This window comes from Podarcis tiliguerta (assembly GCF_965153285.1).
Source record: "Podarcis tiliguerta genome assembly, chromosome: 14".
Classification (NCBI taxonomy): domain Eukaryota; kingdom Metazoa; phylum Chordata; class Lepidosauria; order Squamata; family Lacertidae; genus Podarcis; species Podarcis tiliguerta.
Window position 1 is genome coordinate 7,076,152 of NC_139547.1, and position 16,479 is coordinate 7,092,630.

At 45.6% G+C, this 16,479-nt stretch overlaps 1 protein-coding gene across 11 annotated transcripts in view; it reads right to left on the bottom strand.

The window, feature by feature from the left end:
• The window catches only part of CELF6 (CUGBP Elav-like family member 6), a 173,194-nt gene that overhangs the window by 25,889 nt on the left and 130,826 nt on the right, over positions 1–16,479 (bottom strand). For 8 of the 11 annotated variants that reach the window (XR_014504825.1, XM_083413111.1, XM_083413112.1 and 5 more), the window contains 2 exons: positions 9,022–9,150; positions 6,301–6,380 (listed from right to left, as the gene is read on the bottom strand). Coding sequence is in view for 10 of the 11 variants with exons in the window: in XM_083413111.1 (XP_083269237.1) it covers positions 6,301–6,380; positions 9,022–9,150 (209 nt within the window). In the remaining variant the exon portion in view is untranslated. The remainder of the gene's footprint in view (positions 1–6,300; positions 6,381–9,021; positions 9,151–16,479) is intronic. The other 3 variants (XM_083413109.1, XM_083413108.1, XM_083413114.1) reach the window with 1 other exon arrangement.

A 16,479-nucleotide genomic window follows, 5' to 3' on the forward strand; every position in this document is an offset into this window, starting at 1 on the left:
GGGGTACTCAAGAGTACACAGTACTAGCAGCTGCACCCCCGCCCCCCGCCACGTTAAAAGTGTGGCACTTACTGTGACAACCATGGTGAGTACCAGCCCCTTTTTTTCCTAAAAAGAAAGCACTGACCTCTGACCTCTTTCATCTACCAAAATCCTCCCACAACAGAAACTCTCTCCTCTTTTGCAACCAGTCAGCCTGGATGCATGGCCAAGGTGGCAAAATTAAAACCAGCTGGTTCATAAGCAGAACCTGCAACAAAATGTTGCAGCGTTTGAGTATTTCCATGTTCCAGGCAGGCAGGCATTTATGCTGGCCTCCTCCTCCAGCTGAGCACTCTTTTCTCCACGCCTCCCTCATAGTTTTGTAGTTTTCTTTTTTTGATATTTCTGGCCATTGAGCGTTCTCACTTCTCATTTAGCTGTTCTGGTTTATTTTTAAAGAGTTATTGGTACTCGTACAAATACAATGATGATCAACGAATGTTCACAAATATGGGACTACTTTTAAAACAGCATCCTCTGTATTGTACCGTATTTTTTGCTCTACAAGACACACCAGACCCTAAGACACACCTAGTTTTTGGAGGAGGAAAACATGAAAAAAAATATTCTGAATCCCAGAAGCCAGAACAGCAAGAGGGATGTCAGGCTAGGCTATCCCTCTTGCTGTTCTGGCTTCTGGGATAGCCGCGCAAAGCCTGCATTTGCTCCATAAGACGCACACACACTTCCCCTTACTTTTTAGGAGGGAAAAAGTGTCTCTTATAGAGCAAAAAATACAGTAATTTATTCTATTTGTAAGCCATCCTTCAACTTGAAGTTTCCCAGGACAGTGCACAAAGAATTCATTGAAATCCATCACAGGTTGTATCCAATGCAGTGACATTTTTGTTGTGCTGTGGGGCATCATAGTGCAAGGGAAAACATTACCAAAGATTTTCTGCAACAGATTTCACAAGAAGAATCAGCTCCAGTGCAATAAGCTTCCTCTAGTGCAATTGCACTGGATTCCTTCCTTTGAACAACCTTTAAAGTCTGCCATCCACTAGCACAAGAGCTCTTGTGCTCCTGAACAAACAATGCTGGCCCCCTTGGTACTTTGTTATGGGTGCTGACTGTTAGCAGGAGATGCCTGGCAGGGCTATGATTTCCTCCACACAACAAACTACAGTTCTCAGGATTCTTTGTGTGCAGGGGAAGCCATGACCGTTAGAGTGGTATAAGAGGGAGAATGAAGATGATGGACTTTGCAGAACGTGATAGACTGACAGGAAGGATTCGAAATCGACGAGATCAGAGATTTACAGAAGATTGGGAAAAGTTTACAGAGTATATGCATAACTTAAGTGAAAAACAAATAACGCTTGTAAGCTTTAATGAAGCTCTGTAAAAAAGAAATGCTAGAATTTGAGTGAAACAAGATTTAATTTACAAACAATGGGTGAGGTTTCAGAAATGTGTAAGAAATTAAGAAGGGAAGGAGCATCAGTCAAGTTGAGGGAAGTAAAAAAAAAGAGATTGGATGTAAAAAAGATATATGAATTGTATTAATTTTTTCATTTGGAAATTGAATAAAAATTATATATATATATATATATATATATATAATAGAGTGGTATAAGAGTTCTTTAAATGTATGGTGTAGGTGAAGAAGTCCTTCTGGGAAAAAGTTTTTGAGGAGGGACGGATAAGGCACTTGGACTTTGAACCTCTGAAAATGTATTTCTTTAACCTCAATCACCTTAGCGGGATGTGAGGAGATTCAGAAACAGCAAAGCATCTCCTCTGCTCCTCTGAGTATTTATCCCATCTCTTTGATTTCAATAGAGTGAGATAATTGTGATTAGCACGTACCATTGTGCGTGCGTGAGGCCCCCCCCCCCCTAAAGGCTGCTGCTGTTCCAACCAACCACACCAGATCAGAGTTCATCTTCAGCACAGCCTCCCTGCCAGGAGCAATCTCTGATCAATGCAGACCTCTTTTATAATCACGGCCGGTTCCCTGGGCTCTTTCCCCTTTCTTTCGCCTTCATTTAGAACTGTGACCTTCATTGTTAATTAAATGGCAGTTTTCTCAAGCCAGTGATTGAATTACCTCCTAACACCTGCCTAGAGAGCACAGCTGCTGATCAGAATAAACGATGGGCCCTGCGTTATTTTTACAACAAGTGATTTGATCCCCGAGATTCTGATCCAATCAAAGAGAGGATAAATTAGCCGGTGATTGGATTAAGGAGAAAAACACTGTCTTGTGAGGGGTGGGGGCCTGCTCTGTGGGGCTACCCTTTTCTATACGGCTGTGAGCGGCTCCTGAGATTGCTTTTCTAGTTTTGTTTTTAAGGAAAGAAAATGGTATTTTCATAAGGCACTGTCTCTGAGAGATTGCTTTATTGCTTGAGGTGTGGAACCTCAGTCCCTGGGAGCCAAATGCAGTTCTTCGGGTCTCTCTGACTGGTCCTCAGGACCAAAACCCTCTTTAAAACTTACTGCCAACTGAAATATTTTCATCCAACCTATCTCATTGGGGAAGCTGTGAGGATAAAATGGAGATGACAGAGAACAGCAAATTTCAACTAGTCACCCTGTTCATGCAAAGTTTATCTGCTTGCCTCGTGCAAATGAAATCCCCTTCCCTCTCCTTCCTCCATGTGCCCCCCCATCTTGTCTGGGTTTTCTTGCAACCCCCCCCCCCCCCGAGCAGGGGCACAGGGCAAGGAAAAGGAGGGAAAGTTCTGTTGAGCAACCAGAATTTCTTGTAGGAAGGGGATAACTTCTTAGGGAATCACTCTGCAAAGAAACAAGTAAACGTTTCTAGAAGGTTCCAGAGGAAAGGAACAACTTGCGGAATTGTAAAGGTGTGAAAATGGAAATAGTTTTTTTTCAAAAACGAAGGGGATTGTTCAGAGCCTGTGAATCCAGAATCATATCATTCTGTTATTGGAAGTTTATTGTATATTTCACAATGGAGCAGATCAGATTTGTTATTCTGTTGGAATTCTGAGTAGACTTGTAAGTAATCCTACTTAAAATACATGGAAAGGACTAAAATGCATTTTTCGTTTACAAAATACACTTGACTATTGTTTAAAATTATCATCTTCAGGATCAGAAGTTCATTCACTGATAGTGGTTGGGCAAATCTACCAGACAGAAAATCAGTGTCTGGGATGGTGCTTCAGTTTAGTAATTCTTTGGTGGGATGGAAGTCCAGGAAACAAGGGATTGTAGCCACTTCCTCCACGGAAGCCGAATACAGTGCTCTATCAGACTTATGTAATGAATTGAAGTACTATGTACAGATTCTCAATGACTTAGGTGTGAAACGTAATTATCCAGTACAAGTACAGGAGGATAATCAGGCAGTCATTGCAATGGTGGAGTTTGAACCGTTTAAAGGTAGAACAAAACATGTAGAGATTAAATATCAAAACGTAAAAGAAATTGTGACGCAAAATCTGAAAAAGCTACAATATTGCAAAAGCAGGCAAAATGTGGCAAATGTATTTACCAAATTGCTTACGTTTGAAAGACATGCACAACTAGTTGAGAAGTTGGGAATTGTGTTGCATGGTGTGCGAATACTTTGTATATGTTCATAATAATGTTTTGTTTCTGTGAGACTGAGAGGGGGGGGTGTAAGGGAATCGTTCTGCAAAGAAACAAAAGTTTCTAGAAGGTTCCAGAGCTTTTCCTTTAAATTTGGGAGTGGCACTCTGATCTTAATTAGTGTCAGCTGCAAGTGCTAATAAAAAGACCACTCCCGCTTCGTGTTTGCAGACACCTGATAGCAAATGTATGTCAGAAGAGTGTTGCCTATGAAGTCTGTTGGAGGACCGTTGCTGTGGTTTACAACGTGCTGGAGATAAGACTTTTGTTTGATAGTATACTGTTTGTGTTAACAGTCGTAAGATTTCCTTTGCAACCTTAATGCATGTAACCGGTCTGGGAATAAAATATTTTGACCGAGATTTCACGGTTTGGTGGGTCATCTTTTTAAAAACTTTGTCATTGTTCTGTGTGAGAGAGAAAGAAGATAAACTCTGCTAAAACAGTTTAAAAGAGGTCCAGTATCTGCACAGCAAAAGTGTGTGGACGGTAACCTCTAATATAACTTTGTTCAATACAACCCTTGTGCCATGAGCTCCTTGGAGGAGGTGTGGAATAAAAACACAATAATAAATGGGTAATAGATGTATTTTTTATGCTCTGCAGAGGTGGGTGAGCTGAGATGATGAGTTAAAGGGGAGTGGGAAGGAATTCCAGCTGCTTAATTGCTGCGTGTTAAGCTGTGATTGAAAACACAGGAACAGGGCCAATGACAAAGGCTTCTGGTTCCTTGAGAGCAGCCTGGGAAAGAGCCTAGCACTGCTTATCTGTCAATTTCAATATAGCTTCCAAGCGGTTAGTTGGCCACCTCTGTTTTTCTTCTCTATCTGCAGGGCGTACAAAACTTTCCCACCACAAGTCAAATTGTGGTGCATCTAGCTTAGTACTGCAGACTCCAGCCTTCCCTCTCCAGACATTTTTGGATGACAGTCGTCACCATTAGCCCTGCTGGCTGGGGCTGATGGGAGCTGAAATTCAAAACATCTGGCAGGCACAAGGTTGGAGAAGGCTGGTCTACTTCGGGGTCCTCGCTCCAGGGTCTTAGGCTGGTGGCGCAGTGCCCCAATTCCCCCAAAGGAGCCAGACTCCACTGCCATGTGAATATTCCCTGCTTCCTGATGGACCTTTTAGGCACTGTCCTCCTCTTTGGTATTGTGGAATTGACAGGGTCGCCAAGTGCCAACCTCTACAACCAAACGGTGCAGAGCAGTTAAGGATCGCTGTGTTTGCTCTCTCCCACTTTGCTAGTTCCTTCGTCTACCATCCTTCTCTTGCAGCTGTGCTCATGAGGATGCTTTAGCTTTCGTCCCACAGCAGGCAGGAAGGGGAGGGCTGCTGAAGTTGAAGGACAGGGTGTACAATGGCTAGATCCAGATAGCCACAGTGAGGCTATCTGGGTTGATATCTGCTGGTCCCAATGCAGAAGACCCTATGGCCTTCCAGATGTTGCTGGATTCCAGCACCCATCAGCCTCAGCCAGCAGTGCCAATGCTCAGGAAAGATAGGAGCTGCAGTCATTCTGGGCACATCAGGTGATGTTCAGCCTATGTCACTTTTGCATGTGTTCATTCATGGAGCCATCCCGTTTCTGCATTAATCTGCATCCCCCCCCCCCCAGTATCTGCATGAAAATGAAGATTTAAGTAAAACTTGCATGTGCATTTCAATGTATTTTTCTCATAATATATATATTTCCTCTCAAAATTTCTGAACTATCTATCTATCTATCCATCCATCCATCCATCTATCATCTGTCAAACTGCATCAAGGAAGCACAAAAGCCTGCAAGTAACTAAGTTCCACTCTATAAATTAATCCAGGATATTTTGGTCTGGTCATTTTGTATCAAAATACACAAAGTTAAATGCCTCAAATATTTCTAATATGTTCTCTCGATGACTGTGCACAAACCACAAAACATTTAAAGAACTGAAGCTTATCTCTCGGAGAGCTCAAATCCCAAGCACCCTTAACAAACGAGAGTTCCCAGGTATCTCTTTCTTTGAGGAACCATGTGGTTTAAATATATGGTGTATCCTCAGCAATGCCCTTGGATTCCCTGACACTATCTCAGATGCTTTATGGTGAAGAGAAACTTCAGCAAACTTCTTCCCACGCAAGACACCGCAGGAGAAGAAGTTTAAGAACAAGGGCAAAGGTGTGGATGTCTTCTACATAGACCTCTGGCTGAGCACAGGGAACACCTAAACCAATCCCCCATCATAGAACTGTAGAGTTGGAAGGAACCCTGGGGATCATCTAGTCAGTGTCGTAGCGTGGGTTGTCAGCACCCGGGGCAAGGGAAGTAATTTGCGCCCCCCCCCGCTGCACTGTCCCTGCCCCAGAAAGTCCCTCGCTCTCTCTCCGCACCGCACCGCACACCTGGCACCTCCCCTCCACAGTGGGCGGCGACCCGGCGGCTTGGATCGGATTCGCACAGCCAGCACTGCAGTGAGAGAGAGTGAGTGAGCCAGGTAGGGGCAGAGAGCTGCGAGTGTGAGCGCGCCCCCCCCCAGATGTTGCGCCCGGTGCGGCCGGCCCCCCCTGCACCCCCCACGCTACGCCACTGCATCTAGTCCAGCCCCCTGCAATGCAGGAATATGCAGCTGTCCCATGAGGGGATCGAACCTGCAACCCTGGCATTATCAGGACCACTCTCTAACCCACTGATTTGGCCATTTGGCCAGCACTTACCGGCATGGTCTGACTGCCGTGGAGACTACTGATAGCGGCTTGCGCCTCTGCATGACTCCCGTATTTGACAAAGGCACATCCTAAGAGGAAAGAAAGGATCAAGGGTCAGCTCAGAGGCAGATCCAAAAAAAACACAAAACTAAACCCAGAGTGGATCTCCATATTGGCAAAGCCAGTCAAGGTGGGGAAATGGAAGCGGTAGCCTGAAGTCTGGCTGATCTAGGATTCTTTCTCCCCGCTGTAAGGCAATGCATGCCCTTTATTGCAGGGTCAGGTCACATTTTGCTTTGGGTAATGTGGGTTGAATGGCATCCCATGTTACACTAGCAAAAGACAAGCATAGCGCTGTCACTTGAGAATGGGGTGCACCTGCCTATGTGGCCAGATTTGCCCATAATAAATAGGGAGAGAAGCTCCTTCTTCCTCTGTGTGTTTCAGGGTTGCAAAAGGTTATGTTTCAAATCATTAAATTTTGGGCCGATGCTTCTCCTCACCCACCCGATAGAAGGACTCAGTGTGACTATCAGCAATTACAGTGGTGCCCCGCAAGACGAATGCCTCGCAAGACGGAAAACCCGCAAGACGAAAGGGTTTTCCATCTGCAGAGGCGCTTTGCAAGACGAATTTCCCAATGGGCTTGCTTCGCAAGACGAAAATTGACGAAAATTTTCGGGGGTTTTTTCCGCTCCAAAACCCCTTTTTCTGAATCGCTAAGCTGCTAAAAGCATTTTAGCAGCAAAACCGCTAATCCCTTAAGCCTTAAAAAGCAGTTTTTAGCCCTTAAAATGTCAATAGCGCTAATAGCGCTAATCCGTCAATGGGCTTGCTTCGCAAGACGAAAAAACCGCAAGACGAAAAGACTCGCGGAACGGATTCTTTTCGTCTTGCGAGGCACCACCCTAAAATGTACAAAAGTTTAAAACAAGAGGCAATTCAACAGCAGTATCCATAATAAATGAAAACCAATTCAAAGTGGGCATTCACAACAGCAACACAGAGCATGTGTTTTGTTTTTGCAGCTCTGTTAGGTGCCTGTTTGCTCAGAAATAAAGTTCACTGCGCCTGGTGGGGCTTAGTCCAGGTAAATGTGCATAGGACTGCAACCTTTAAATTAGTGGGTTTTCATAATAATAATAATAATAATAATAATAATAATAATAGTAATAATTTCAGACCCACCCTTCACTGTAGGTCCCACAAAATGAAAATGCAATGTTAAAATTGGTTTAAACACCTGACAATAGATGTCAAAACCAGGGTAAAGGACAGCAATACTTGAAGGACTGCCTCTCTCCATAAGAACCTGCCCAGATCCTGTGATCATCCTCTGAGGCCCTTCTTCATGTGCCTCCTCCACGTGAGGTCCAGAGGCTACCAACACGAGAATTGGCCTTTTCTGCGTTGGCTCCCCATTTGTGGAATGTTTTTCCCTGGAAGGTTCACCTGATGCCTTCATTATATGTTTTTAGGCAGCAGGCAAAAACATTCCTCTTCAACCAGGCCTTTGACTGATTAATATTCCACAGTCTTTTAAATGTGCCTATGGGAAGGAGGGGTATTGTTTTGCTGTTTAGTTTTAATTATTTACTTGTTTTATCCTGCATCTTATTCTGTGAACCACCCTGAGATCTTAAGATGAAGGGAGGTATAATAATAATAATAATAATAATAATAATAATAATAATAATAATACTGTAGGTGCTCAGAAGGATTGGAGCATATTACTAGCAAGTATCAGGCAATGGGAAAGTAGCAGCTAGACTGGTGACTGGGGGCGGCCACTGAGAACACATAACACTGGTCTTGAAAGACCTACATTGGCTCCCAGTATGTTTCCGAGCACAATCCAAATTGTTGGTGTTGACCTTTAAAGCCCTAAACAGTCTTGGCCCAGTATACCTGAAGGAGCGTCTCCAGCCCCATTGTTCTGCCCGGACACTGAGGTCCAGCGCCGAGGGCCTTCTGGCGGTTCCCTCACTGCGAGAAGCCAAGTTACAGGGAACCAGACAGAGGGCCTTCTCGGTAGTGGCGCCTGCCCTGTGGAACGCCCTCCCGTCAGATGTCAAAGAGAAAAACAACTACCTGACATTTAGAAGACATCTGAAGGCAACCCTATTCAGGGAAGTTTTTAATGTGTGACATTTTAATGTATTTTTAATCTTTGTTGGAAGCAGCCCAGAGTGGCTGGGGAAACTCAGCCAGATGGGTGGGGTACAAATAAATTATTATTATTATTATTATCATTATTATTATTATTACATAGGGAATATGTGCTGAAGCAAAAGGCAAGTCCAGACCCAGATTGGAACAGGTAGATCCCAGCGTTCGGACCCACTACTTTTGGCCACCCCTCTATATTATCATTTATATCCTGGCTTCTCCTGTGCAAAATAATAGCTGGCAGAGATATGCTTGCGTGGCAGACATTGCAGGGAGGGTCTTGATCTCAGCCCTGAATAACTTCCCCCATTCCCTTTTACAAGGTTGTACCTCATACTGGTCCATTTAGCTTAGTTTTGTCTGCACTGACTGGCAGGCGTTCTACAGGATTTCAGACTCCACCTGCAGATGCCAGCAGGGATTGAACCTGGAAACGTTTGCCTGCAGAGCTCAGATGCTCCACTATTGAGCTACGGCCCTTCCCCATAGTAGGAAAAAGCGAGCTGTGCCACCCCTTTCCAGTGTTGCCGACGCCATTCTCCGCCGCTTCTTGTTCCTCACCTTTACTGGCTCCATCGGGGCCTCTGAGGATGGTGCATTCTTCAATCTGGCCAAAGGGCTCAAAGAGTCGCCGGACGTCATCCTCACTCTGCTGCTTCCCCAGCATGCCCACAAAAAGCTTCCTGTCTTCTAAAAACAAACCACTTCTCATTAGCAAGAGCCACGCAAAGCCACACACAATTAGTAGGGCAGAACGGGAGCACAGGTGGGGGCTTATTGACTTGGCGGCTGGTCCAGGCCAAGGCTTTATACGACAACTATGAACCCTTGCACCTGGGACGCGGGTGGCGCTGTGGGTAAAACCTCAGCACCTAGGACTTGCCGATCGTCAGGTCGGCGGTTCGAATCCCCGCGGCGGGGTGCGCTCCCGTTGCTCGGTCCCAGCGCCTGCCAACCTAGCAGTTCGAAAGCACTCTCGGGTGCAAGTAGATAAATAGGGACCGCTTACTAGTGGGAAGGTAAACGGCGTTCCGTGTGCTGCGCTGGCTCACCAGATGCAGCTTGTCACGCTGGCCACGTGACCCGGAAGTGTCTGCGGACAGCGCTGGCTCCCGGCCTATAGAGTGAGATGAGCGCACAACCCTAGAGTCTGGCAAGACTGGCCCGTACGGGCAGGGGTACCTTTATGAACCCTTGCAGGGGCTTGCCGGACGGGTGAATGGCCTTTGTGTCTGGGCTGATGTTCTGAATCATACTTACTTGCATCGAACTCAATGGGATGTATTTCTGAGTACATCAGGACATAAGAACAACCCTGACCCACCAAGCCTAGCAACCTGTTCTCAGCCTGCAAGCATTGTGAATCTGTCACGAGTCCCAAAGAGGTGTCATGTGGGTGGGGAGTCTGACACAAAGAAGGGATTGGAGGGACCATGGGGTGGGACCCAGCAGGATGGGAGAAGCATTGGTGGGACCTAAGAAGTGTCAGAGAGCCAGTGTGGTGTAGTGGTTAAGAGTGGTAGACTTGTAATCTGGTGAACCCGGTTCGCGTCTCCGCTCCTCCACATGCAGCTGCTGGGTGACCTTGGGCTAGTCACACTTCTCTGAAGTCTCTCAGCCTCACTCACCTCACAGAGTGTTTGTTGTGGGGGAGGAAGGGAAAGGAGAATGTTAGCCACTTTGAGACTCCTTTGGGTAGTGATAGAGCAGGATATCAAATCCAAACTACTCTTCTTCTTCTTCTTCTGTCAAGAGTCTAGGGCTGGGTGGGGGGCCTGGCCTGGAGGCTGGTGAGCTGGATCCTAAGGAGGGACCAAGTGGGGCGTTCTAATCCAGCATCGCAAGGCACCCCAGCCCATTCTCCCCTGTTGAGCCACCTTTGGTGCCTTCTGCTATCAGTGATGCTCTCCCTTTGAAGAAGGAGGCTGCTGAGCATAAATCAGCTGAAACGTGGTCTCCAAGGACACAGAGATGCCAAGGTTGGTGCAAAAAGACCTTGTAAGCTCAACTCACTGAGAGGAATGCCTGTTTGCTTGCCCAGTTTGGGGACTCGGACCATTTGCCACACTAAGTGCCTGCTCCATCCTTTAAAAAGAAGGCACAGGGGGTGTCTCATTGGGTCAGCATCTTAGCTCATGCTTAGCCATGTGCCTTTCACCCTTGCCTTCCCTATGTACTGCGCTGATCTTCACCGTCAAGATTTTGGTAGAAACAGAAACCCAAGTTTGAGTCATTCATGCAGCGGGGGGGCCCAGGACAGTATCACGTTTACAATTTCCTTGCAATTTCATAGCTGATTTCTTACATGCCATGTTTATGTCAGTGTTCGAGATGATTCTCTGTTTTGTTGCTAATACAGTCATACCTCGGGTTGAATGTGCTTCGGGTTGAGCACATTCGAATTGTGCTCCACAGCAACCCGGAAGTAACGGAGTGCGTTACTTCCGGGTTTCGCTGCTTGCGCATGCACAGATGCTCAAAATGATGTCATGCGCATGCGCAGAAGCAACGAAAAGCGGCACGCTCATGCACAGATGTGCCGTTGCTAGTTACATTTGCTTCTAGATACGAATGGGGCTCCGGAACGGATCCCGTTCGTATCTAGAGGTACCACTGTAGTGCTTTATAGAATGTGGGCCTTCTCTGGTATTTCCATAGTTGCTGTCTACTGAAGATGTTTTAACATTTTGTCAGTGGCTTAGATGTTCTGTTTAAATACAAGGGGTATATAAATTGTCAAGCAACTAGGAGAAATCCAGTGGGTGCAGTGTCTGCCATCACTGTGTCTGCATACTACGGACTCCTCGATTCATGGACTTGGGGGAGGCCAAAGGTGCAGAATCCCCTATAGACAACTGTCCAGTCTCTGCTTGAAGTCCTCCAATGAGAGAGAGCACAGCATCCTTTTAAGTAACTGGTCACCTTTACCATCACCTAACAGCCAACCAAAATCTGCCCTCCTACAACTTTAGGTCATTAGATCAAGTTCCACCCTCCGCGAGCAGCAGAGAACAAATTTTTGCCCTCATTCACTCAGTGGTGATTGGCCCACTAGCGTAAATGAGGGAGTGCCCCACTACACCTCAGAGGGAATGTTTTTAACTGCATTATTATTATTATTATTATCATTACTACTATTATTATCATTAGGGCTTTTTTGTGACAGTACTCACTTGTACAGAGTACTATCATCTATGTTTTTGCTGCCCATGGCTGCCATTTTGTGCGGGCACCCACAGCACTTTTATCAATATAGGAGCACTGGCACCTCATCATTAAAACAAAAAAGAGCTGCTATTATTATTATTATTATTATTATTAAGGTAAAGGACCCCAGTTAAGTCCAGTCAAAGGCAACTATGGGGTTGCAGTGCTCATCTCGCTTTCAGGCTGAGGGAGCTGGCGTTTGCCCGCAGACAGCTTTCCGGCTCATGTGGCCAGCAGGACTAAACCGCTTCTGGCACAACGGAACACCGTGACAGAAACCAGAGCACACGGAAACACTGTTTACCTTCCTGCCACAGCGGTACCTATTTATTTACTTGCACTGGCATGCTTTCAAACTCCTAGGTTGGCAGAAGCTGGGACAGAGCAACGGGAACTCACCCTGTTGCGGGGATTCAAACCGCTGACCTTCTGATCGACAAGCCCAAGTGGCACTGTGGTCTAAACAGTAAGGTAAAGGTCTGTGGACAAACGCCAGCTCCCTTGGCCTGAAAGCGAGATGAGTGCCGCAACCCCATAGTTGCCTTTGACTGGACTTATATGTCCAGGAGTCCTTTACCTTTACCTATTGTTGTTGTTGTTGTTACACTTCCTTACCTACACCTCACCATACAGTCCCAGAGTGGATTATAACAATTTAAAAATACAATTAAAAAAACAAAAACAGTTTAAAACAAAGTACAAGGCGGTGATCACTGGGGTCCTGCACTATTTCATTTCCTAAGTTTGCAGGCGAGAAAGAGGTCGAAGGGGAACATGTGGAGAAAGATGGAGCGGATGGTGGGGGTGGAGGTTGACGAGAAGGAATGGGGAATAAAGGGGTACTTGGAATGAGAAAGACAGAGATGGAGGCAACGAGGCTCCGAGAGAAAGAGAGACGGTTAAGTAAAGTAGCAAGCCGTTTCATGGTTATGATTGACTACCCAAATAACCCTCTGCTGCCAGCCCTGCCCAAGGGACATAAATAACTTAAACATCATTGGAGTGATGGTAAATAATGAGTGTTTCGCGATTATTGCCGGCATCTGTCTTCCACGGCCCTCGCACCAGCGCTGGGCTCTAATGGCGTCTGACAACGGGAATAAGGTGGCCTGTCGGAGTGCGCACGCCGGGAAATAAATAAATAACAGCAGGGCACAGCGAACGCTTTGTCAGGCACTAGGAAAATTAGTTAAGAGACCAGGGCTCATACATTGTCTGGTTAAACATAAACCATCTCTATTAAAAACAACAACACCTGTCCCTGTATAGTGTTGTAGTCTTTGGCTTAGCTTAAATTTCCTTGACACTTCTCTCCACACCACAAGTGCCTCTTCAGAAAGGATTCGAATTTCTGCCTCACTTACAGCCTATTATTATTATTATTATTATTATTATTATTATTATTATAGATAATAATAATAATAATAATAAAGCAATGATTAACTGGGTACCTACAATGCTGTACATAAAAAGAGAGCTTAAGGAACTGCAGAAAGTGGGGGAAGGAAGTCAAATTTTGAAATGTTAAAATGATTGTAAAATTATTGAAATGTATAAAACTGAAAATCATTAATAATAACAATAAGAATTTTCATGAGGTGCTAAACCAAAAATCTGCAAAGAGATGTGGAAATGTGAAGACTAGAAAAATGAGAAACTGAAACTGACAGATCCTCAAGGCTGGTATCTGCACCTGACATCTTGGGGCAGCTGTCAGGGTTCAAAGGCCCCACCAGGGTGCACAGCTAATGCTTATGTTGGAATCCTCTTTATTATTATTTTCTGACCCAGCACTCCCGGTGGCAGCTGACTGAAGCCACCCCTTTAATTTCCCACAATGCTCTTGATGTAGCATCACTCTGGAGGATTGTGGGAAATCACAGCTGCCCTGTGTTGCTCACAGCCATGCCATTACTGCAGGGCAAACCCACCCGAGCCCACTGCCAAAGGACGTTTTGCCCCTTGCCCCCTCAGACCTCGATCCAGTTCTGTCTATCCTCATTCTTCCAAGCCCTGCTGAAGGCTGTATTCCTTCTTATCCCTTTTGTATGCATTCATTCCAGTTCTGCTTCATTTCAAAAAGCCAAAGAGGGGCTTGCTCTTTTTCACAAGGCCGGCCACAAACCAATGCAACTGTGCCAGCCAAATTGGGGATCTATTAATTTAAAGTGGCTTCCTGCACTTTGAATGATTTCGTTCCCAGGAGAGTTAGAGGCATATTGTGGTATATTTCATCTGATCCCCTGGGAAAACAGTGCAGGGCCAAAGGGATAGAAGCACTGCCGAACTGGGCTTTGAATCTAAGGTTTCGTGCATCTAAATCCTACTGTCCATTCCAGTGGGCCTGTGGGACTTGGGTGGAAAGGGCAGGCCACTCTGCCACAGCATGTTTTACCTATCAAACACCTCTTTGCCACTGACCTCTTAAAAGGCAGAGGAGCCCCCAGATAGCCAGAAACTGTGCTCTTGGGCCCGTGCTCCTGGGCAACGAGAGTGCCATCCTCTTGCAATGGGATTTCTCCTCTTCCACTGAGCCCGGCTGAGGCAGCTTGCTTGTTCTTGCCTGTCTATTGATTTTTAATCCCTCACCAATTACATTCTGTAAGTGGGTAATTTATTTCCCAGTTCCCTTTGGGACGCACGGAGCTTTTGCTGGCACCAGCTGAGTCGTGTTTAATAACTACATCTCTCTCTGAATACACTGTTATTTACCCTGCTCAAGCAACTGAACCCTGGGAATAAAACATCACTGGGTTTAAAATACCGATCCTCGCGTGCATTTGTCTGCAGACAGGCGCCATAGGAAATGGGGAAGAAGGTGCACAGAAAGAGAGAGAGGAGAAATGGGGCATTAGAGGTTTCCCAAAATCTACCTATGTCTGGTTTGATGTCGGCCATTAAAGCAAGGAGAGGCAGTGTTCCATAGTGGTTAGTGTTGGACTGGGACCTGGTAGAACCCTAACCTACTTCACAGGGTGGTTGTTGTGGAGATTCAATGGGGAGGGGGAGAATCATGTATGCCACCTTGAATTCCTTGTGGAAAAAAATAGACTATAGCTGCAGTAAATTCACGAATGAGTGTTGCTCAGAATGATTTGGCTCGGTTTGCATTGAAAGGGCAACCTACCGAACCCACACCCCTTAAAGCAATACACAAAAGGAAACATTGTCATCCTCTGAGATTTCTACCTCCCCAGATTTTGCAGTGAAATTCTCCAGCCTGCTTGTGTACGAAGATGCATATGCCAGGGCAAACTATGCACAAAATGCATACGTTACGGAAAACAGCATGCAAAAATGCATTATGTCAGTGAAAAGTGCTTGCAGAAATGTGTATACAGTGGTACCTCGGGTTACATATGCTTCAGGTTACATATGCTTCAGGTTACAGACTCCGCTAACCCAGACATAGTGCTTCAGGTTAAGAACTTTGCTTCACGATAAGAATAGTGCTTCAGGTTAAGAACTTTGCTTCAGGATAAGAACAGAAATCAGGCTCCGGCGGTGTGGCGGCAGCAGGAGGCCCCATTAGCTAAAGTGGTGCTTCAGGTTAAGAACAGTTTCAGGTTAAGAATGGACCTCCGGAACGAATTAAGTACTTAACCCGAGGTACCACTGTATCAGGAGAAATTTGCTAATGAATTTTTGTGAGAACCTTAAAAATTGTCGTCGTCCCGTCCCCGCCCCCCCCCAACTGATATGGAAGTATGTAGAACTGAATGGAAGACTGAAAAAAATGGGAAAGACAGATTCACTTATTCCTATGAGTTTCCTGCCAGATGCTGTTGGACTTTTAAATCCCATCAGCAACTCATTCTTCCTGCTGCTGCTGCTGCTGCTGTGCTACCATGAGCTGCAATAAGACTTGTTCTCGGTTTACCAATTGTGGTTTGCTCAGGGACGTGCCTGGTGTTCATGTTGCAACCTTTTTCTTATCTTTGTATTAAATTGGAGATGTGAACTTTCTTTCCATCCCTCCACCCCAGGAAAACACAGAAAATCCTCCAAAGTCAATCTGAGAAAGTTTTGGAGCGATGGTCCACCTCTAAAATAATGTATGTATAAGTTTTAATTAAAAGTCCTAGTCCATCTCTCATGATTGTAGAGTTCGGTTTGAACAGATTATGGAAAAAGTTTTGCAATGTGATTTTTGATGCCAAACACGAAGCCAATCTTTGTTCTCGGGCGAGCTACTGGCCTGGTATTTCCCCTAGAGGGTGCTAGTCATCCACTGGCCACAATCCCTGCAGCTTCTTGAGATGCAGAAAGAGCAGAGGCAGGGGGTCACAGCCAGCTGAACTTGGGTGTTAGACCCACACTGTCAAGGCCAGATTATGGTATACTGGTGAGCATATTGACAAGCCTTCAATAGTTTTCTAAAAGCAACAACAGGTAACTAGAACAACATTATTCAAACATCTCAGTATACTTGAACTATGATTCAGTTTTCTGGCTAATGGAAAGGGCTGCAAAGACTCCTGTCTCCAGAGTACAATCTGCTCCAACTGTCTCTTGGTTTATTGCTGCAAATGCTGCACTCGCAACTTCTGCTGTCAATGTGGCACCTACAGGCACAGCAATGCGCCTGAGGTCTTCCCTTGGTACCCATGAGGCCTCTGAGAGCCCTCTCCCTGCCCACTTGGTCATGAGGTGCGGAGAGTGGTTGCCTTTATCTTGAAGTATATAGATCGGAGGAAGGAAGTCGGAAATGTGACAGTCTTTCCTATTTCTCCAATCAGCTCTATGGGCTTTTCAAGTCTCTGATTACTTTTTACTGGCTATCACTTGGGAAAGCAGAATGTGTGCTCATTT